General features: G+C 45.3%; 1 protein-coding gene across 1 annotated transcript; it reads right to left on the reverse strand.

The window, feature by feature from the left end:
• Window positions 1-1372: 1372 nt before the first annotated feature.
• Window positions 1373-23841, reverse strand: CPA4 (carboxypeptidase A4; the record flags this gene model as incomplete). Its single annotated transcript, XM_081147034.1, has 11 exons — window positions 1373-2684; window positions 6995-7079; window positions 8144-8343; window positions 9913-10003; window positions 11477-11587; window positions 12288-12392; window positions 13608-13709; window positions 16276-16374; window positions 17459-17593; window positions 18011-18092; window positions 23774-23841. 11 exons carry the CDS (start codon window positions 23839-23841, stop codon window positions 2497-2499), a joined length of 1266 nt encoding a protein of 421 aa, XP_081003160.1. The 3' UTR covers window positions 1373-2496.
• Window positions 23842-24496: the final 655 nt, after the last annotated feature.

A 24496-nucleotide genomic window follows, 5' to 3' on the forward strand; every position in this document is an offset into this window, starting at 1 on the left:
AATTTTGACTGTCGTATAGTATTTCAGTATGTGAAAATACCATATGTTATTCACCCATTCTCCCATTGGTGGACTTTGGAGTCATTTTTAGGTTTTTGCATTATGAACAGTGTTGCTAGGAACATTGTCATATGTATCTCCTGTCTATAAGTGCAAGAATTGGGGGGAGGGGGTGTTTTGTCTGGGATAGAATAGCTGGATCATAAGGTATGGACTCTGGAAGATAATGCCAAACTTTTCCAAAGCGCCTTTATTAATTCACATGCTCAGCAATAAAAGTGTGTATAAGAGCTCCATCACCCACACCCTCTCCAACATTTTTTAGTTTTGTAAACTGGAGGAGTATAAAACGGCATCTCATCGCAGTCTTGATTTGAATGTTCTCCCTCACTAATCATCTCTGTGTATACTTTCAGATATTCCTGTTTCCTCTTATGTGACTTGCTTGCTCCTATATTTTGTCCATTTTTCTATTGGATTATTTATTATTTTTTTATTGACCTATAGGAATTCTTTGTCTGTCCTTTGTTGTGTGTATTTTGAATACTGTGAATATCTTCTAGTTTGTAACTTTTCTCACTTTCTTTATGGTATCTTTTAATAAATTTTATTATAGTTGCAGGTATTCTTTATGTGGCTTTTTACATCTTGTTTAAGAAATCTTTCCCTTAAGGAACCTAAAGGACAGTCTCAGTCGTGGGGTGGGGGGCACGACCATGTTACAGGGAAGTCACAGAGGCAAGCACTGTCATGCCCGCTGAGACACTGTCTGGTCGCAGGCAGCCCTGACCAGCCAGCACAAGCACCCAGCTAGCAGGCTGACAGGTGTGTTCTGGTTATAGAATTGGATATGTCGTGTATCAGAGCTGGATACCATTAAAAATTCTAATCATAGACTGTAATTAACTTTCCTCGCTCTGATGCCCCGCTCACTAAACAACCTTCTGATTATAATTTGGCTTCCCATGTATCTGGCCTACAGGGAGAGAATGTACTGTTCAGGCCGACGTGAGGATCCAATTCACTAAATAGTTATATGCCATAATGTAAATTAATAAATTCGTATTCTGGTTTTATCATCTGCCTCATCTGAGCTCTGTAGGCGTGAGTCAGCATCCCCGAGTCTAATCAACACGGACACCGAGGATATCAAGCTCCTGAGCTGAAAAACTAAGAACTAGACCCAGGACCAGAACGAAATCACCAAGGCAACACTGCCCTGTGGGCCCCTCGGCCTGATGGAGAAGGTCTTCCTACACGTCATGTGACACACACAAGGATTAAAATGAACTTTTGACGTTATAAAGAGCTGCATATTCAAAACCATGGCTTGGTTCCATTCAGGTAAAGGTGAAGAACAGGAGACAATCATAAGACTCATATTGAATATTTATTGGCTTAGGAGCACACACCAGATGCTGCACAAATCCTAGGCAGAAGGATAAGATTTACAGACATATTTGAAAAAAGAAAGAAAACAGGGAGGGGTGGGGGAGGGGGTGCAGATGGAACATGCTAAGGCAGAATGGAGCAAGCGGAGCCTGACGGATGAAGCCTGGCTCCGCCGTGGTACTCCTGGGCCAGGGTGCAAAATAGAAGACCCAAAAAAAACAAAGAAGGAAACACGAGGTACACCGTGTGCCAAGGCAGTGAGATTATCCAGGCCAGAGGAGTGATTTAGGACTTGTAGGGTGAGGGCAAGATCTTTGAAGTAAGTTCAAAGGGGAAGCAGAGGCGAGCCCATAGGACAGATGGGGATAATTTAGCAATCCTGCTATTAGAGCATCACGTTATCCAGGGTTTCTGGGTGAGCAGTACCTATGGTGACACAGATGCCCTTCTGGGGTCCCAGTGACACTGAGTAATAAGCCGAAAAATGCTATCGGGACTGTAGTATCTGGGAATTTGGGGCCCAGTGATGAGAAGTGACCCCTTACTTTGTATTCAGACCAAAAACATACAAACAAAAACAAAAGGGGGGCAAGGATGACCTATACTGATGACCCATACCGATGGCCTTGCAGGATTTGTTTTTCAAAGAAAAATATGTTCAAAGAGTGAGATAAACTAAAGGAAGTTCATTCTGCATCATCTTTGAGGCCAATTACATTGCTTCCCACAGAACCTACCCTGGGGTCACCAGAGCAAGGTCACCAAGCTTGACTAGTTTGGATGAGGTTAGAGAACCATCTCAGATACTTTCTATCCTAAAAGTGAGGTAGAGTGATGCCACCAGTAAGGTGTGATCCTAAGTGTGGCCTAAGGAAAGGCATATAAAGAGTTCAGAGAAAGAGCAGGACAAAAATATGGCAAGTGACAGAAACCCTTCTCTCAGGTGTGCCACCACAATGCAGGAGCTTCAGGGAGGGGCTGGCCTGTATCCACTCCAAAGCCAGAGGGCTCTGACACCCACAAGGGAACAAGCTCCCTTTAATATGGCTTCAGCGTGCGTACATACATGGGGATAAGTAAGAGTAGACAGAGAGAGCTCCTCGTCTAGTAGAGGTGGTCCCGCACATGCTCCATGATGGTCTTCAGCCCCAGCCAGGTCTCCTCTGCAGTGGGGATGATCTGGTTGGCCGGCAGGAGGAAGCCATAGTGCCCAGTATCTCTCAACTCAAAAGTGAACGCGTACTTGATGCCGTTATCGTAAGCCCAGTCAACACTGCTCCCGCTGGCTTGATCTGCAGACCAGAAGAGAAAACATCTTTGAAGCCATTTCTTTCAGGGTGAGGTGGGAAGGGGCCAGGAGTTCTGCCTGCCTGTGGTTCCTTAGGGATCCAGAGTTCTTTCTGCAAATCATTAGGCCTATGACACATAAACATTGGCCTGATCCATATGCTTCAGGCTGTCCTGCACCATGAGGGTCTTAACTCATCTCAAATAAAGAGATTTGAAATCCTCATCTCCACTAACTCATTCCGGAGACTCCCGCAGGTCAAGCAAAACCAGTCTTTATGGAGTACGGTAGACAGCCTCCAAGATAACCCCAATGATCCTTGTCCCCTGATCGTCGCGTCCTTGTGTAGCGCCCCCCCTACACTGGTTAGGGCTTACCTGACCTGTGTAACTAACAAAAGACTGCAGAAATGAAGGTGTGTCACCTTCAAGGCTAGGCCATAAAAGATACTGTGGCTTCCACCTTGCTCTCTCTTGGATCACTTGCTCTGAGGAAAGCCAGCTGTTGTGTTGTAAGGACACTCAAGCAGCCCAAAAGAGGTTCAGGTGGTGAAGAACTGAGGCCTTCTGCCAATAACCAGCACCCACTCACCAGGCACCTGAGGGAGCCACGGTAGAAGCAGACCCTCCAGCCCGGTCGAGCCTTCAGATGACTATAGCTTTGGAAGATATCTTGACTGCAACCTCATGAGAGACCCTGAGCCAAAACCACCCAGCTACATCACTCTTGCATTCCTGACCCACAGAAACAGTTTAAGAAAATCAATGTTTATTGTTCTAAGCTGCTAAATTTTAGGATAATTTTTTACATAGCAAGAGGTAACTGATACACAGGGAGAAAGCACAGCTCGTGGAACTTCCCTTTGCCAAAAGGTTGGGGAAAGACAAAAGGGCTATTTTTCTGCTTCTTCTCAAACTCTACTAGAGTAAAAATTGGGTAAGAGTGCAAAGTGTAGGTGTCATTGAATAACAAAATAATGACGTCAATAGTAGCTACCATTTATTGTACATCTACCATGAGCCAGTCATTATACTGGAAAGTTTACATATATGATCTCATTTAACCTTTAAAAACCCAATGAAGCCCTGGCCAGTGTGAATCGGTAGTTGGAACCTCGCTCACACACCAAAGGGTCGCAGGTTCGATTCCCGGTCAGGGCCCTTACAGGAGGCAACTGATCAATGTGTCTCTCACATCGATGTTTTTCTCTTTCCCCATCCCTCTCTCCTTCCACTCTCTCTAAAATATCAATGAAAAAATATCCTTGGTCGAGAATTAACAAAACACAACAACAACAACAACAACGAGGGGAGGCATTATTGACCTTGTTTCTCAGATGAGGAAATCCAGGCTTAGAATGGGTAATTTACTTAAGGAAATACAGATGGAAAATGACAAGGGTGGAATTTAAACCCAAGCCCATCTAATGATAGAGCCCATGCTTTCTTCAACCTACTTCTAGTCCTTTTGGTATATTACATGTCAGTTAAATAAATATATGGGTCCTTTTGTTTTTCCATTGTTCCTGTGGGTTGTTTCTCATGATACCATTTGTGATTTTTCTAGAGATGCTGGTTCCACTGAGATTACCTGCTGCACTGTGATTATGGAACATGCTCTCCTACACTCTCTGAAATCCTTGTGTGGTTTCCATAGCCTTTCTCCAGCCTGAGAAAATGCTGAGTTAAAAACAGGCAGTGGTACCAGAGGTTTCTAGAGATTACATACACAGCAAGCTCAAGTATTTCAGAACACATTTTAAATTCAGAAAGGAGGCAAGAAGACCTCCTCTGAGCAAAGCGATCAAGTTTATGAATTCCACTTTATTTGGGTCCCTATTCAAAGTCTATCTACTCTTTTTTAAAAAATACACAAATGGGATCATACTATTTACACTGATCATACTATTTACGCTATTTTTTTTTTTTTTACTAACATTTGAAAATTATTGCCTGTTAGCACATATAGGCCCACCTCAATCATTTAAGGGCTGTTTCACTGAACGATGCATCAGATGTGTTTTTATCCAGCATTCTACTGATGGACATTTAGATGCTCAGCAGTCTTTTGTGGATTACCAGTCTTCTGTGACTATAACCAATGCTGTCATGACCATCCTTAATACCCACACCCGCCCAAAGGACTTGTTTCCAAACCCTTAGTAGATCAAAATCAGTAAGAGGAAAGGAAAGCGTTGCTGGAGGCAGTTGCCCGAAAGCAGTACAGCCTGACCAGAGGAAGGAGACATGAAAACTCTAAAAAGCAATCACAGAATTAAAGAAGCAAAACAGGCCAGGGCTGTTTAGCACAGGGATTAACTAATAGGGCACAGTAGGCCTTTAGGATATAACAACTGATACTCAGGAGGTCACTGAGTCATAAAGAAAGGAGCTTAGCCCTGGCCAGCGTGGCTCAGTTGGTTGGAGCATTGTCCTGTACACCAAAAGATGGTGGGTTCAATTCCCGGTCGGGGCACATTCAGGAAGCAGCCAATCGATATTTCTCTCTCTTTTTCTCTCCCTCCCTTCCTCTCTCTAAGATCAATAAAAAATAAAAATAAAATAAAATAAAAATATAAAAAGAAAGGAGCTTAAATCTCTTCTACATGCTCTTTTTAAAAAGGCAGGAAAGTGTGAAATCCATTTTAGAATGATTTTCATTGATTTTAGAATAATTTTCATCTAAAATGGTAAACCTAAGAAAAGGTCCTGCTCTTGAAGGGCAAATGTCAACTATTTGTGTAACTCCAACCCATGGAGTTGGAGTGTTAGTATACAAAACTTGATTACATTTTTCAAAAGCAAGGAGGGCAGATAAAGCTTATAAAGAATGCAGAAGACGGGCTCTTGAAAGAGGTAGGAAATAATGTCTCCTGGACAACACTCAGAAGAGCCTTCCTCCTCTTATGTTGGCGGAATCTGATAGTATCTCTTGATTTTGGCACAGCTAAGCTGGGAGAAGAATGCATTTGATGTGAGAGGACAAGGCCATGCTTTAAACTGGTATTTGACCCAAAACCCAGGATCCTGGTGGCCCACAAAGATCTTTTGAACGGTCCTCCTCAGAAGGTTCCTACCAAGTCTGTTTAGCTCCCTTTGGTCCGGGATTTGATTCTGACTAATGAAGCAGAAGATGCAGAAACTCTCCTGATGTGTTGGTTCTCTGAGGAGTTCCCATTTAACAACACTAATAATAATAAACCGTGAATAATTAATGAATTGTTGCAATTAGCAACGCAAACACCAACATCATGCTAACTGCCTGTGTAGCATGGCGGCTTATGAAACACAGGTGAGGGCTGAGATCAGGGATCAGAGATCCGAGATCCGAGATCAGAGGACCTGAGGTGAGATGAAGAGTCTTCCCAGAAGAGGAAGACTGGAGGGGACAGCTAGTGGAGGGTAAAGCAGGTAGGCCGGGAGACTGAGTTACAGTACAAATACAGTATCAGCAACTCTGCAGGGGCTCTGAGGGGATCAACTGCTGGGAACCACAGAGGAGGCACTAGTGGGGGAAAAGAAGGGCAGCAACTTAAAAGGGGTCAGAGCTGAGCTCCCCACATTTGAATGTACATTTCCCGTTTATAGCTAAGGTCCTGGAGAATGATCATTTTTCTTCAATTTTTTAATTTCCAGATCAGACTCACAAAATACAGGGACTGGAAGGATCTCAGCAGGAATACAGTGAATCACTCAGATGAAACTGTTCACTGAAAAACCATAACAAAGGTTATTTCCTCAAAATGAGGTTGAGGTTGTAGGTTATGAGCCTCAAGACCAACTTCAGATTTGGGGTCTTGGTAGAGTTTTGGTGTGGGTTTTTCTTCTCTCTCTTTTTTTTTTTTTTTTTTGGCTTGATGCTAACCACTGTTGGGAGGACCCCCTAACCCATTCCCACCCTGCCACACTCCAACACGTGTTCATTTCTGAAAGCAAGATGAGGGAGTCTCATTCACCCCACGACCACCACCTGAGTCTGCCAAACCAAAGTTGGGTTTTCATTGAAAATGGAATGATGGGCTTGAGGAATTTTTGAAGAATCATGTCAGGGTCTTTAATGGAAGTTAAGGAATGCAGACTCTACCATGCTGGCAGGACAAGTCATCATGGGCACGTGATAAATGGCATGATAGTAGCGATGATGCTGATGATGACTGCCTGCAACAGCGACTACCACACAGGCTTGACATAACTTCAGTCTATTACTAACAACAAAAACAATCAGATTACAGCATAGGAAATCTAACTTGCAGCTCTTCCGCGCCATTTCAAGTTTCCTCTCAAAGCCTTTTCTAAATAATAAATAAATACTTACAGACAGTGGTGGAGGTAGAACCCACTTGGTACTGAGTGCCAGACAGGGAAGCCAGAGCTTTGGCCGCACTCCTCGCCACCTTGTCCTAGGAGGGTGAGTCAGCAGAGTGAGAAAGAGTGGGTCCCGCCGCCTGATGTTCCTCAGCTGCTCTGCACTGCAATGGTTTGGAAGATTCTCGGCCATTCCCCCGATTGTCCCTTCTGGTCTCCTCTTCTTTCCCATCCAACTAAAGTCAAGGCCTGATTACAAAGTGAGGGGAACCCCTTCTCCCATCACATCCCCAGTTCTTAATTCTAGTCTGGGGAAGTGGGTAGAGAAAGGTGAAAGGAACGCATATGCACCTTGAAAGTGTGTGTATTATACACTCAAGCGCTCCAAAGACCTGCACACCAGCCAGTTAGGAATCTAGTACAGGCACTACATCACCTATCCCAAGGAAATGGAATGTTGCATTCATGAACATGAGGGAAGGCCAAGGACGTTCAAGAGAAAACCTTCTAAGAGTTGGGCATTCCAGAGTGCAGGCAGAGAGGGGAGCTGCCATATATGGATGCACCCTAAGGAGAGTACCTACTTGAGACCAGAATGTAGCCCACACCCAGCCAGGAGCTCTGTATCTGCTGGGTGGTTTACTGGTTAGCTGGGGCCTGGGCAGAGGAGCACGCTAAAGCCGACTGGCACGGGGGGAAAGGCTGCAGTCACTCTGCAGATGCCAGCCCAGCTCCAGCAGTCCACCCTCTGTGCCTGTTCACTTCCTAGGGTGAGTCGCTGTATGTGACACAGAGCACCCCTAGGCTGTGGCCTGCACCCGACTTAAACTCTACCTTAGCTGGAGTGAGGAGCACATCCCCTTCACCCAACACAGTGCCACCCCCAGCTCTTGGCAAGCAGTGGGTCTGCAGTAAGCTTTGGTCAGAAAGACCCGTGAGAAGGAAAGGCATGGTTCTTGGAAGTCATGGCAAGCACGGAAATAAAGGCACCATCTTCTTCCTACCCCCAGGAGGTCTGAAAGGAAGGGAAAGAAGACTGGGCCCTTAATGAAATAAGCCTATGCTCCCGGACTTTCCCTATAATGCCGTAGAACCACCACCTTGGCAGCAGCTAAGTTAAGCAGACCTGGGGCTGGGTGGGAGGCAGCCCATCACTCACCAGCTCATCAGCATCTCGGGCCTTTTTGACAGTGTATGCATATGGATACATCAGCAGCTGCGAGTAGCTGTGCAGGTCGATGAAGCATTTGAAATTCCCATGCTCTCGAATGAAATCTGCCACCGCTTTCACCTCCACTTCCGAATTGGCATGGGGTCCATGGTACACTTCGGAGCAAGGATTGTCACTGGCTCCCCCTCCTGTGGGGTGCGGCCCAAGCAGAAACATTAATCCATAGGCCAAGAAAACAGAAATGAAGGATCCACAGCCCAGAGGAGGGGCAGAAGGTATTGGCAATGGGCAGGTCACTGCTATGTGCCCCTAAGAACCTAGCCCATGGTGTGTGTATATCAAGTGGAAGGTGCAGGAATAGAAAGTCAGGGTGTTGGATCTGCCAGAGCTGAGAAAGAAAACTAGCAGACTCCTTTAAAAGGGTAGAGTTGACCTTGTATTGCATCATTAGCAATTGTCATAAATAATTAATATCATACTTGACAATGAGATGTAATTAATAAGTATTCTAGATAATTAATATGAGTACCAATTAATAATGAAAATGACTCCATTTATTCTGGTGTCAGCTCATTCTCTTGGTTCAGAACTTAATGGCAAAGCACTGCCAAAATAATCTATTGTTGTGGCTAAAATCTCTTGATTATTTGATAGGTGTTAGAAATACTGTGTTCAATATTACTTCACAATACAGTTCCCCTAGGTATCTGGTGTGTGTAAAACCACCCCAGCTAAGGAATATCTGACCTAACTTTGTATCAGCTCCTTTCCCACAGTCACATTATTTTTCACCCAATGGTTTGTGTGGTATTTCTAAGCAAGTAAAAGAAGTACATTAAGAACAAAACATCTGAGGAACAGTGCAAGAGAACTATTCAGATTTGGAATTGCAAGGTGAGTTTAGATCCGAACTCTTAACCATAAACTCGAGGTGTCTCTGAGCTTCCACTGTCGCATTTCAGATACTAAAATTCACTCACTAGGTAGAAAGAATTGTAAATAAGATAATATATGGGAAAGTACCTGACACGCAGTTGGCACTATTGTGAGAATGATTTTAAATAGCAGGAACTCAGAACCCACGTCTCCTAATTCTCATTCTCTTTCCATCACATCAAAGAGCTGAGGTTTATATTTACATATCTGAAGGTAGACCACAGATCTTGCCTGTCACAATAACAGTGCTTGCCCTGGCTGGCGTGGCTCATTTGGTGGGCGTGTCATCCCGTACACCGAGATTTGGCGGCTTCGATTCTGGTCAGGGCACCTACCCAGGCCGCAGGTTCAATCCCCGCTCCGGGCGCGTATGGGAAGCAACCGATCGATGTTTCTCTCTCACAGTGATGTTTCTCTCTCTCCCTTCCTCTCTCTAAAAGTTAATAACATATAATATAAATAAATCTCCTTGGGTGAGCATTTAAAAAAACAACAACAGTGCTAACCGCTCTCAGTTACTCACCCAGGACAATCTGGGGTGGCCAGGGTATAAGGAAGAGGCGTGGATGTATGTATCTAAGACTGTGATGGTTTTTAAATATTAGTGTCCTCTCAGGAGGACAGGAATTGCTGAGCTGTTCCGTTTCAAAATCACAAAAGAAAAAGTTAAAAAACAACAACAAGACACAGAGGACATATGAGATTTGCCCAAGTCTCTCAGTGAGTCAGCAACAGAGCCGCCTGAAGCCCCGCCAGCTTGGAGCCCCATGGACTAGGCTAGCCAGGAGTAGCAGGATTTGAAAACCGGCTCCCCAACCTACCAGCAAAACTTGCATTCCAATTTCTATTTGGATCAACACCAATGCAGGAGCTTCCAGGACTTCGGGATCGTGTCTTCCTCCAAAGTCGGTTCTGAAAAATCCACCAAGGAAGGAACAAACATCCAGAGATAAGTCAGGGCACAAGAGAGGTGAAAGTTTTCTTTGGGGACCAAAGACGGAGACGGGCACCATGGATGGGGCAAGCTGCTTACAGTTCTCCCTGGAGGATCATTGGGGCTCCTGTCCTTTCACTCCAGAAGAGGAGGCTGAGCCCTTCTGGCTCTGAGAGAAGGACCCCCCCCCCCAAATGTCCTGATGAGAACTTTATAATATAAAAACCAGGCTGACACCACCTGAACCCACCGAATAATTTTTGGCTTTGGTAAAAGTGGGAGAAATGAACCTTATGCACCTGAATGATCATTGATATGATTGGAAGTGCACAACTATTGTACTATTGCCTAAAACCTTAATCTGAATCCAACCAAGCCTCCAGGTCTGACTACCAGTACATAGGGAATGCGGGGATAAGGGAATGAATTATATGGCACACAACAAAGAAGCCATCAGGCAAATTTAGAATGTGAGACATTCTACAGGACAATTTATTTGGTTTCTTTAAAAATGAATAATATTTTTTAAAGACATGTGGGGGAGTTGGGGGAGGCTGCCGTTACTGAATTTGAAAGTCTGCAGAGCCATAACCAAATGCAGGCACAGGCCCTGGGCTGAGTGCCTCAGTTGGTTGGGCGTGATCTCGTGCACTGGAAGCTTGCCTGTTTGATTCCCAGTCAGGGCACATGCCCAATGCAGGGCATGCAGGATTCTCACATTGATATTTCTCTCTCTCTTCCTCTCTCTCTAAAAATCAATTTTAAAAGTCTTTTTTTAAAAATGCAGGCACAGATCTTATTTGGGTCCTGATTTCAACAAAATGACTTAAAGAATTTCCATTACTGCCCAGCCGGGCGTGGCTCAGAGGTTGAGCATCGACCGGGGATCCAGGCAATCAGGGCACATGCCCGGGTTGTGGGCTGCAGCCGGTCAATGACTCTCTCATAATTGATGTTTCTCTCTCTCTCTCTCCCTCTCCCTTCCTCTCTCTGAAATCAATAAAGATATATTTGAAAACAAACAAACAAAAAAAGAATTTCCATTACTTTTTAAAGATGATAGTGGTATGGTGTTGGTTCTTTTGTTTAACTATCATTAGCTAGTGGTGTGTACTAAAGAACTTTTGGGTGAAATAACCTGATGTCTTAGATTTGCTTTAAAATACGCCAGGAGAAAAATGTGTGGGAGGGAAAGAAATAAAAAAAAGGTTGGTAAGGTGCTGATGATTGTTCAAGATCCATGTAGGAAGTTCATTAGACTATTCTCTCTAAGAAAAAATATTCGCTGGTGATTCTCAGCTCAGAGAGAATGACTGGAAAATGAGACCTCAAGGAAGCTTACAACATGCACACTGTGGAAGTTTTCTCCAAGGTCATGCAACTATTTAGTGCAAAGCAAAGAAATCAACAAACAAGTCTTAACTCCAAGCAGCCTATTTGGTATTACTCACTTGAGTGTGCGTGTATACATATCCATCAGGGTTGGCCACAGGCAACAAGAACACATCCATTTTCTCCAAGATGGAGGTGATGGCTGGTTCCTTCCCGTAATCAGATACAATCTAAGCAGAGATAACAAGTTTGTCGGCTGTGCTCTCAAAGGCTGGATTGTTAGGTCTAAGCTTGTATCTTCTGCAGACGCCCAGCTCCTGGAACAGCATCCACCCTCTGCAGCCTCCCTGCCGCCTTCAAAGACACAGCTCTCTGAAAAGCCCTGAGCACCTGAAAACCTGGGGACATGGCTACATGATGACATCACTTGCAGAGTCCTGGGCTGTCTTTCCTTCCAGGGGGTAGGAAGCGGGGAGTGGAAAGCCACACATCATAACAGTTATTAGGAATCTGAGCCCCCTGCCAGGCGTAGGGAAGATGGGTCCTCCACACCGCCACCCCTCCTCTCCCAGTGCTGGCTTAAAGTGGGCTTCCCAGAGGGACAGGCAGACAGCGTGAGGTCCCTGAGGGCCTGTGGGGCTAGGAAGGGGCTGAAGGCAAAGCTCATCTGAGTGTCGCTGCTGACAAGGCAGCTCCCTTTCTGCTGGCTATGGGTCAGTGTTTCAGGGCCACCTCTGCAGCTCATTAGTTCTCACTGCCATGAATGCACAGTAGCTTGACCAAGGGGTTCTGACCTTTTGCTTCTCCAAAATGAAAAGGCCCCCAGCCTACTGTGTCTTCCCACCTCCTCCCCTGGGCCCAGCTTCATGGGAGGCTGCAGGGGAACCCCAGGTCCACCAGAACCCTCGCCTAAATACCAGGCGACATGACCTTCCTTGCAGTCCACATGGCCGTGGCCTGTGAGATCCACTCCCGGGAATGAATGCCTGCATTCAGCCAAATGGCGGGCCGCTGACTGTCATTTCCAGTGCTGAACTGTGGGAGGAAAAAGAGGCCAGAAAGTGACCCTCCTGGCCCGGTTCTCAGCTCACCTCTCGTCTCTTCAGCTTGCTCCCATTCATTTAATCCATTTAAGACAATTGAGAGACCAAACGTTCCTGAGGTCACCATGTATTTATCAGTTTATCCGTGACTAGGGAGCTTAATTGACTGGCTGGCTGGAGGGGTTGGAAGCAAAAGGGAAGGGGAAACAATTGCTATTGTGAATGACAATGCCAGTGTGATTAGAGATAATATTGTGTCTCTTGAAAAACCTCAAATGGTATCCCAACAGAGAGAGACAAGAGTGCATGAACCAGCCAGTTCTGGTTGATGAAATAAATGAATTCAGTTTTAAAAAGAGGACAAGGGGGTTCACTATCACACCAAATGGCATTAAATGAATTCTGGCTCCTGCCTTTTAGTGTCCCCGCTCCCCACCCAACAGAGCTTGGTGCGAATGAAGCCAGGGTCACAGATCGGCAAATAAGATTATTTTAGCAAGCAGCTCAGCAGCAGGCCTGCTCCTGCTGGTAATTTACCCATTGCTATCAGCCTGGGTTCTTCAGGGGTGACATGAAGCTAAGGGTTTGACAAATTCTTAGCATCATCAGCCATTCCATGGTTCGTGTCTCCAGATTCTTTTTTATTCATTAGGCTGGATTATTCGTGTAATTTATGCTACTGCCATAAATTCTCTACCTCCTTTGCTAATGTAGACCTGAATCTGTTTGAAATATCTAGAAATTAGGCTTTGCGCAGCCCAAGGATCATAGGCTGGGCTTAAAATTACATCAGCCCTAAAATTAGCTTCCTAGATTGCTTTTGCCCCTAGAAGCTGAATAGAATTTGTAGAACTAGCCCAATTTGTCTTGCTATTTACAGAAGGCGGGAATGAAAGAAGAAGACTGTGTGGCCTCTATGAGAGCTTTCTGGAATACTAACCTCCTCCCCACCCCCACTACCTCTGGTCTGAAGGCATCCCCTTAATCCTGCCTTTTAAGTCAAAACCTGGAATTCTAATGTGCAAGTAGGAGAATGTCTGTTGGAGCAAATTCGAACCCTGGTAGACAGCTCCCAACCTCACCCTCCTCCCTGAAGTCAAGGAGGTCCTAAAAAGCTGCCTCTGGCCAAGGTCTCATAGCTGGGTCCTGGGCACAAGGAACCAGGAGCCCGTGTCCAGTTCGGCCCTTCAAAGAGCATGGGGCTCACCTTCAGTACATACATGGGCCGGTTTTCAAACGAACGCCCAATCTTCACCCTGCTCGCCAAGTCAGGAAAGTCTCCGGCAATGCTGTCCATCTCCTGATAAATCTGAAGTGTAAGAAAGTGAACCCAGGGGCATTTTTAAAATTTGTTCGGCTCTGGGTAGGCATCTGTGAGCTTTATGTTGTTGATCTTAACGATTTCTTCCAGCCCCCTAACCATGGGGTTGACAATATAATTGGCATGGAATGCTTATTCTTGAAGAACTGCCTAAAGAGTGTTTTTCTATAGTTTTCTAGAAAATAATACATTTGTACCCATCCACAAAATTATAGTCCACTATAACTAGTTCACTGCTCCAACAATGTGGCCCTTTGCACCATACTAGACTGGATAAATAGCGTGGTCCCATTTAGCCCAGGTTCTTGGAATCAGTGCTCTCCAAACTTTTTTGATCACTTTCTCTATCAGTTCAAAAAACATTAGCATGCACTATATATATATATATATGTAAAAATATAAACAAAAGTTGTAATAGTTTCTTCCTCCATCCCAGTGGACAGGCTTTCCAGTTTGGAGATGATTCCTGCCTGTAAAGGCTTCAAGAGAACAAATGAAGAGCTGTAAATCATGGCTGTGAATGATTTAGAGTTGCTCAAACCTTTTGAAGGTAAAAAGAACAAAATAAATTCATATTTAGACCTTAAAATTGGAAGAAGCACCTTTACAGAGGAGGAAAATGTGCAATCAATACGTAGAATAAAATCAAGCTTAAAGGGTTTATCAGAGTTGCAGTCAATATGGCAAATGGAAGCAAAAAAACACCCCCCAAATACATAGGCAAGCCAGATAAAAACACAATGAAAATTATTCACAGCCAAGTTAAAAAGCCAAAAGGGGGGAAAGTGCAGGTGCCAGAAATGAAGAGGGCACAAGCTGGCAGAGTGGGGGGCAGTGGAGGAAGCCCACACATCTGCCTTAGGTGCCGAGGGCTTACAGCAAACCAGGACTAGGGATAGAGAGCACAGGGCCCAGCGTGGGGCAAGGAGCTAGAATTTGAGAGCTGGGAATTGGCAACTGAGCCATGAAAAGGGCCTGGAAACTCTATCCGCTGACCCTAGAAAGTGGAGCAAGCCGGATGCCTGCCCCAAGCCATGAGAGGAAAGAGAGTCACCCAGGAAAAATTAAAACACCAAACTGAGTCCAGCTGGAGGGGGGAGGGTGTCCAAATTCACATTCCCAACATCAGGGGAAAACTAACCTGAGAAACAAACAAAAATAACAGCAACCACAACACACACACACAGAGTCTGAAACTAGAAACCCTGGCAGAAACAAACATCAAATTCCCACTAGGGAACTAAGACTTAAGTGGCTGTAGGATACGAGCTCTTAAAAGCTGTTTTTAGAAAACACTGCATGCGATCAAGCCAAGAGAAGACGATGGTAGCACCAACCCACAGTAAAAGGCCTCTCGGGGAAGAAGAGATAGCTGTAAACCAGATGACAATGGCACCTGAAGCCAGGGAACAAAAAGCCAAAAGCCAGTGTATCGCAAGTGAGGCTCCCGAGGCAGGCAAGGGAGCCCATGAAGTTGCCGGGGTCTTGGGTGACATTTGCAACTGGTTAGCTCAGCTAGGAAGTGCCCAGATAATGAAGCTAACATCATGGATTTAATCCCTGTTTGGACCCTGAGCTCTGCTTTCGTCTGTGGCCCTGGCCTGAACTCCTAACTTTGTCCAGCTGTTTTGCAGATGTATGTCATTGATCACAGGAAGGATCAAGGGGCAATGCAGATGGAAGTGTACACAGTAAACAAAGCTACTGATAATCATGGGAAAGAAAGGCAAATAGTTGGTCAGCCTTTGAAATAACCCCTCACTGGAAGAAAAACAACTCCAAGTATATGTTTCATGGAAAGCATTCCCGGAGCACCATCTTTGGATGTAAAGAACAACATGCATTGAGGCGTGGCGAGGAGAATGCCAATATAGATTTGGAGAGTGTTCCTAAACTAGTAGTTTCCAGATTAATGAGGAAGACACGGAGGGACATAACAGAACTGTATTATACATGATGCAAGTCCATTCTGTTTGCTCCTCTTGACTCCTCAAGTTCCAATATTGTATAAAATTATTCTGCTTCGAGTTTTTCATTTGAAGGGTTGGCTTACCTTGAAAGTCAGTCATCTATACAAAGTGGTTTCTAACTAAACACAGCACCAAAGTGCATTATGGAACAAATGTATGTTGTAAGTGGTCATGATAAATGACTGGAAATGCTTGGTTAACCTTGAAATAATCGCTTGTCTATTTGCCTGAATAAGTAACATTTTAACTTGGGTGAATAAACTATAAGGATCGTGGTGGGGTACAATGAGGTTAATTTACAAGAAGAGGAAATGATCGCCGGTGTTGCATGGCTTCCTTTAAGGGCTTGCTTAAGAAAACAAGGACGCATGTGGGAGAAAGGGTTCAGTTTGTCTTTTCACTGTGCTCTTGGGGGCTGGTGAGCACTGAGCACCCAAGAATTAGAAAGGAATCAAAGTGGACACGTTTTAGCCCCTCGGGGAAGGGCTATCATGCTGGGGACGAATACCTCCTGAAAGCAAGGAAAGGGGTCAGAAAACCCAGGAGACTGTAACCTTGATCTTAATCTGCTCTGAAACACTTACAGCGTCCAGGGAATGATAGGCCCCGTAGTTGAAGTTATTCCCGCTCCGTTCTTGCTCTTCGTTGTATTGCATTTCTTCATCTTCTTTGTCTAAAAGGGCCTAAAACAGACATGGCAACACTGTGAAGTGGTCCGTTGGAGATGGAGGCTCATGTTTCCGCCTTTTCTTGGCCCACGGGCCAGCCAAGACGGCGGCACCTTCAGCGCACAGATCAAACAACACAAATGCCAAGGTGTAAAAGGAGGTCAGATATCTTCCACATGTCTATAAAATCTTACTCCTTGTTGCCCATCGGACGTCACCCCATTCTAAACCCACTTACTCCCTGGAAGCAATATATATGCTACTTTGTTACTCTATACTCTGAATTCTCTAGACATCAGCCCGCATCTGGTACCCAGTGCCTCTGAAATACACAGCTTGGGAAACCATTCAGAAACAAAGAAATTCTTATAACCACTCATACTTTGAAGGCTCCTGGCAGATGTCTATGACATGTGAGGATGATTAATAAGCTCACAGCTGCTCACGCCATCAGGAAACTCCCGGGCCAAATCACCAATTAGTCCATAACCCACCTCGGTGAAGGAGAGAACCTGAGCCAGACACTGTCCTGCTGTTCAGATACAGGTCGTGAGGCTGGTGCCTGGCTAAGCTGGTGATGTTCCCTCTGCTGGGGGTTGTTGGTGACATTCCCCTTTTCTCAAAGGATGCTTTTTATGACTGGTCTCCAACTCCCGCCCCACTCTGTCCTTCCCTCCTGACTTCAAATAAGAAAAGGGAGAAAAACTTAATACTTGTGGACATCTCTGACAACCAGGCACTGTTAGACATGTTGCATACACTTAATCACTTTTCTCAATAAATTGTAAGAAGTAGTTATCACTATTAACATTGTAAAAATGAAGAAACAGAGGCTCAAGAGGTAAAACGCTTGTCCAAAGTCACACAGCTAGCAGTTAGCAAAATCAGGGTTTGGATCCAGATCTGTCTGGTTCCCCACCCCATGTATGCCCCTCTACTAAACATGCCCCTTTAACAAGCCATTGCACTTTACTTCCAAGTACTTCAACGTCTTCAACTATAAAATGGAGGAAAATGAGACCAGAACTTGGAAATGTCTCAGGTCCACTCTGGCTGCTTTGTCCTGTGCAAGACAAGTAGGGGGCCTTAGTTTACCCACCTGCAGGTCTTCAATGGTCACTGAGTAATCAAAGCCTTGAGACTTGAGGAAGAATTTGACTGGCTGCAGGCTGACGGATGGGACCAGGACATCCACAGGACTACCCAAGGTGGAGGAAGATTTCCAGAGGTTGAGCTAAAGAGAAGAGAGAAACCAGGTTGAAGGCCAGTTCAGGTAACAAGCATAATGAGCCAGCTCATTCTTCTAGAACAACTGCCAAAAGTCAGAGTGACACCTGAGGAGCTGGGTTCTGCCCAAAGGCAGACTTTGCCCATTTCACAATTGTATCTGGTCAGACCTGTCCAGCAGGCAATGCCCGGCAAAGCCCAAGAAGTAATAATGTCAACGGCAGATGGGAAGATGGAGCCCACTGCTGAGGCCTCCCACCTCCCAACACTGCTACAATATATAGCACTTCTCCCCCGCCAACCCTCTCAATCATGGAAACACATGTTGACTGGGACAGAAACTCTCCAGAAATAATGTCAGTGGTGCAAGTCTTCTCCCACCAAAATTAGAAAATGCCCAAGAGGTCTAGAAAGAACCAGGTACCTTAAAGTTGTCTAAATTCACTAGCTCGTTTAGTTTGCTGATCTCGTCTCCATTTCTGACGTTAATCCTAAAAACTTGATCCCTGGAGAAAGAAAAAAAGAAAAAGAAAAGCAAAAGATAATGGTGAGCTTTCGGCTGGCAAATAATCCCCAAGTCTACTATCCCAGACATAATTGCGCCGAATGAGAGGAAATGGTCTAGCCTTTGGTTATAATGTATAGCCATTAAAAATAAGACTACGTGGCTAATATGAAAAAGTGCTTATGGTATAACTTTAAGGAAAATATTAAGTGAAAGAGCAGGACACAGAATTGTATGTATGCCATGATCACAAGTATGGAAAAAGCAGATGCATTGGAAGAAAAACAGACAACGGAAATACAGCAAATGCTGACAGTGCTTGTGTTCGGGTCGTGGAATTATGGATGACTGACTTTTTTCCCCCTTGTATCTGTTTTCTGTAATGTGGTCATATTACTTTATAATGAAAAACATATATATTTTGCAGAAAGGAATGTTCCTGAGCTACACGCGAAGCTAACTCAAGACATAAAGAAGCATTTCTTCACTGTCAGGGGCTAAGACTGAAACAGCCCAGCGCACAATGCAGGGTGCAGATGACGCTTTGTTGAGTTGTACCCCTGAAACCTGTGTGGTTTTGTGATCCAACGCCACCCCAATAAATTCAATTAAAAAATAAAATTTAATTAATTTTAAAAAAAGAAAGAAACAAACTCTGGCCTAAGGTCCATGCTGAAAAGAGCCAGAAAAGAGAACAGATCTTCCATCCCTGAAGGGTTAGCTATTTTCCTCTTAGCAAAAAGGGGAGAGGCTGGGTGTTCTTTCAATCTCTTCCAGTGCCAGAACTCTATAAAAATTCGAATTAGGTAAGGGCCAAGGTGCTGGGGCTGACCCTGCGATTCAGTCCTCCCAAGGGGACCCTGAGAGGGCCCAGAGGGAGCCGGCCAGTCCCGAGCCCCCCTTCATCGTTTGTCCTGCACTTGTTTCATATACACGGTTCAGCATCCACGGCAGCGGCAGGGGTAGAGGCCCCCCGAAGACCTGTGTGTGGGTGGGAGAAGTACAAGCCTGAAAAGCTGCCTTTGTGCTCTCAGCCGGCTCAAGTAGCCAGGGGAGCCATTAGTCTGTTGCTAGGTGACGGGCCCAATGAATCTGCACTCAACACTGTCACATGCGTCATCCCTTTGACACGAATGAATGCAGGAAGCGCTGGTGGAGAGAGCTGTGGGCTGAAGGACCTGTTGACAGAGAAAATGGCTCTGTCACAGGGAGCTAAACGTGCAGCCTCACGTGGCAGATCGGCACCTCCCCATCAGGAAGCCAGCTCAATCTGGATGGGCTCTCGGGGTGTACCTTTGTTCTGGGGGGTTCTCCGGGATCTCTGGGGGTATCTAGTCCAGCCTCAAGGAGACAAGGCCCACTGAAGAGTTGCTTCCAACTCAGGTGGCAGGGCTGGAGGGAATGCCAGTGCCAAAGGCTCACTTTCTCCCGGTCTCCACAGGGCCCTGGGAGGTGGGCAGCTAACTGCATCCACAGGTGCTGCTGGGGCCGTGGTGGAGGAGCCACTGGCTGTGCAGCTCTCAGTCTGAACCCAACAGGCTTGCTAGGAGTTGGACTGCAGCCCTGAGAAGACGAGTTGAACCCCCATTTCCCTGACACAGGCAGGCAGCCTCACAAAAAAGGGAAGGGTTTAAAACAGAAGGGAAATCCTTACTCCTGGCTAAATACCAGGGCCCATCTGCCAAACTCATGCTCTGTCACAACCCATTCCCAGCTCCCCAGGAAAAAAAAAAAAAAAAGGTCTTAGAAGTGGTGTTCTAGAATGTGCCTGTGCACTGATATTGGCAAAATTAGGCATTTGTAAAATACAGCACTGACAAGAGCAATCACAAAGAAGCAGGGGAGGGAAACAGAGCAGGAAGAGAGGAAAAGAGGAACATAAAAAATAAGGAGCTCTCAGAAGTATAAAAATCATGTTACACATCTACCCAGAGCATTTGTTTTACTTTTTCCAAAGTTCTGCTTCACAACAGAACTTCCGTACTCTTGGAAGTCCTGACCGTGGGTCACAGAGAATCTCACATGATCAAACGCACAGCCCGTTTCATCGCGCGGTAAGCAGCCCGGCTACAGGGGTTAAAGACGCAGCCGAGGTATTTAGAAAGGCGGCGGGGAAGACGTGCACCAGAAAAGGGGCTCTGCGATCTAAGCAAAAGTAGCCTCACAGAGTAATCTGATCATAAATTCCTAACTGGGTAGGTCCCTGTGGGTAGTCACGTCCCAGGTCTGTAAAAGGTTTATCTTCACCTTAAGCAAAGCCCTGTCCTTTGTTCTTGGGCTGCTAGGTTAACACACCTTGAATGCCTCTTTCTCAGACCCCTGGAGGGAGCACATAATCTTGTTAACTAGCCTCTAATCCCCACCTTCACGTAATCTTCCTTATCTTTCCTCTGTAATTCCAAAAGAAGAAAAGAAACTGCAAAACTGTCATTTTCTGGAGCATTTGAGATCTCGCTTCCCTGGCAGGTCATCTGCTTGGCTCAAATCAAATCAAATCAACTCATATAAAATTTCTCAACAGGTTTGGACATTTTTACACTGACATAGGGCTGGAGCAGGGTAGAGTCCTTCCCTGTCTGTCTCTGCTCCACCTCTCCCTCCTACACCTTCTTGGCTCTCGCCTCGATGAAATCCCAAATTCACCATGCACTTTGCCCTCGTGGCTTTGCACATGCTGTTCCCTCTGCCTGGATACCCAGCCCTTTCCCTTCACTGCCTAGCAATCTCCCACCCAGGGTTTCGGAACAGCTCCCATCACCCACAAGGTTTTCCCCACCCAGAGGCGGCAATGCGAGGGCAGTCTTCAGATGGTGCTGAGATTGGGGAGAAGGGGTTGTTTAACACCTTACTAACCGGTCACAATTATACACCTGTTTCCGTGTCTGAACATTGCTGACCGGTCAGAGATTACTCGTGCCTGCACTCACATTAATTTAAGCAATTTTAAACACCTTGCTGACCGATCATGACAGAAAAGTAGCCGGCCAAACGGGGGACTTCTGGCTCAAAATAGCCGGTCAGCAAGTAACACTATTCCCATGAACATAAGTCCATCAGAACCTGGAAGCAGAGATCACAAGTGAAGGGCAGCCTCTTCTTGTCCTCAAAGCCCTTGTCTCTGTTTGGAAAATGCCCTTCGCTGTGTGGGTGGCTGAATACAACCTATGACTACCATCTGGAAATCTATTCAAAGACCTTAAACTCGTTCTGACTATGGAAGATTGGCCTGGGAAAGGGGATATGATGGGATTTGCAGGTGGCCATCTCACCCCTCTGCGTCACACAGGTATTCTTACAGCTCTGGCTAACTCTGGCCCTCTCCGATGCCCAGGGCTGTCCCACTGCTTCCTAACAATGGTTGGTGATCCCCTCTCACTCTCTCACACTTGTCCCATGTTCCGGACAGTCAATAGTCACCTTGGTGCTGAGCTTCTATCCCTCCCCAAGTGGCCTGGTCTTTGTACCTGTCTCACTGGAATCCTCAGCCAGGCATAGCATCAACCAGGAGTCCTGAGAGACGCGGCACAGAACTCTTAAATGCCTGCCAGTTACAGCTGATGCTGCAGCCAGTTCTGCAACTACTTCATGTTCTCTGCCTGCCTCACACCTCTACGCATCCTGGCCACCATCCCATCCTTAACGTGACTGAAGACCAGGGCAAAACACACCAGCAAAGACAGACTAGGGAAGCGGGTGAGTTGAGTAGAAAGAACAGGCTAGGGCGGAGGGTTTGGGGGGAACCATCATCTTCACCTCCTCAGCACTGTACCCCCTCCAAGCCAACTTATGTCCTGGCTTCCCAACCACTTGAATGCTCAGAGGCCTTGCTCTAAATGTTCAGCTCCTGGGACATGTCTATGGATCCCAGGAAGGATCCCACCACCTTTGCTGGGTTCCACACTATGGAGTGAGACCAGATTTGGGGGTGAGGATGGTACTAATGGTTAAAACCATCTGCAATTAGCGCAGGCACACAGCCCTTTCTGTGCCCTCTCCTGTGGTGAGGACTCCAGTGCCCACTTCAGCTGTCTCAACTCAGGTGCCCACTGCAGGATACAGAAGTCTGTATCCTGAGACATAAAGATTTTTCAGCCACATGAATAGCTGCAGGGGGAGCCTAACAGCTCCAGGTGTCAGTCCACATGGCAGCAAGCGGAGTTATTACACTGAGCTGCCTGAGGAAAAATCTCCTTCCCCGGCCACCTGCTGTGCCTGATGCCTCTAAGCTATTTGGCATTAGAGACCAGGTGTGAACAGGAGTTATCACCATAAAAATTATAAGTACAGTGGTTCCCCCTTATCCACGGTTTTGCTTTCTGTGGTTTCAGTTACCCGAGAATGCACTCTGAAAGTATTAAATGAAAAACTTCAGAAATAAACAATTCGTAAGTTTTCAATTACACACCATTCTGAGTACCTCACTTCATCTCATCACATCATCTCACATCATCACAAGACGAAGGGTGAATATAGTACAATAAATATTTTGAGAGAGGCCACATGCACATAACTTTTATTACAGTATATTGTTATAATTATTCCATTTTATTATTATTGTTAATCTTGTACTGTGCCTAATTTATAAATTAAACTTCTCATAAGTATGTATGCATAGGAAAAAATATAGTATATATGGGGTTTGGTACTATCTGTGGTTTCAGGCATCCACTGGGGGCCTTGGAATGGATCCTTCACAAATAAGGGGGGTACTGTAATTACCTCAGCAAACAACCTCAAAGTCCCGTTAGCCAGATAGTATAACAGAGTACACTAGTAGATACAGACAAATCAGTGAGATATAGGATTCCATTTGGAGATTACCTTGTGTTACAGCAAAAGGGTGTGGATTTTGCATTCAGAGTTCCAGCTCCCCTGTTTACCAGCTAAGTGGCCTTGGGCTGGTTTCTTAATCTTTCTGAGGCTGAGTTTTTTCATCTTTAAATTAAGGAAAATAACACCCCTGCCTGGCAGAGTTGCTGTGTGATCCAAAAGATAAGGCACACTAAAGCTTTTTGCAAATGGCAAAGCATTTATGCAGTAATGAGTTATTAGAATCCAATCTTCCAGCAGGGTACCATGGCATCCTTTCATCTCTCCTACCTCCCAAGCGTCCTCTCCTTTGCAAACCACAGAGCATTCTGTGTGGAGCACGTTGAGCATGTGTGTACACAGTGTACAGGTGAATCCTGGCACGTCAATTTTCAGAGCTATGACCTATCAAATCTCCATGTCCCAAGTGCTAATGAGAAAGCACCAGCTTTACTAAGCCTTCACCATTAACAGAGAGGTGCAGCCAAAAAGCCTAAGACCCAGGTTTTCCCTTAAGCAGGACAGAAATTAGACCATTTCTAGTAATTCTTGTTAGTTCATAATATAGGAGTATGAAAGCAGAAGACGCCTGGAACTGACCTGACAAATAAGAACTAGGAAGAAAAAGAATTGGCAGGAGATTAGGGAGCTAGGGAGGACTGCAGAGGCCACCTAGTCTGATTTCACATGTAAAATTGAACCTGAGAGGCAAGTAACTTGTCCAGGATGACACAGGGCAGAGCTGGGACAGGAGCCCAGGTCTTCTTTCTCAATGCCATACCTCTTGAAGTATCATCTGTCACACATTTCCAAATTCATTGGACTCCCATACTCTGAACTAACCAAGTAATAATAAGTCCAAAGGGAACTTACCCAAAAAACTTTTCTCGGCCACAGAGGCTGGGCCCAATAAGGACCCCAAAGAAGAGTATCCACTTCATGTCCCAAAGGTGTCTGTGACACTGTGTCTGAGTCAAGCTATATTTATAAGGAATCTGCAATAGACTCAGTTCTCAAAAATGCTAGTGTGATTCCCAAGCAGCCTTGCAACTCTGGCGGTGGACAGGTGGGCCCTACCCATGACTCTTCCATTCCTTTGGAGTGATAAAGGCCAGCTTCCTGATTCACAAGATCAGGAACTTGCTCCTCGGGCTGGAAAACTCTGTGCCAAAGGTATCGTATTGCTCAACACTGTATTTAAATAGTGTTTTTTGAATAAATAGGAAGTCCCACAGCGCCGAATAGAATTTATACTAGTAGGAGAGGCCAGGTTGTAAACCTAAGGTGGAGTTACCTCTAGAGTTTAAAAAAAAAAAGTGAGACAATCAAAGAAACCCCAAGCCAGCTCCAAGACCGCACACCTGACAAGCCTTGTCAGATAATTCACTAGAGCAGGTCATAACGATAACAGTTTGTGGCCTCTATTATGAATCTGACAAATAATTCTTGGGACTCCAGGAAGAAAGTAGAAATATATAAGGTAAAGGGTATAAGAATAATGTGTTAGTCTGAATAAACTGTCAGCTTTCCTTAGGGTCTGAGCTAAAGTTAAGGTTTAATAGTATTATTAAAATAAGACTTTATTATTTCTTACAT

Source organism: Miniopterus schreibersii, assembly GCF_964146895.1.
Source record: "Miniopterus schreibersii genome assembly, chromosome: 9".
NCBI lineage: Eukaryota > Metazoa > Chordata > Mammalia > Chiroptera > Miniopteridae > Miniopterus > Miniopterus schreibersii.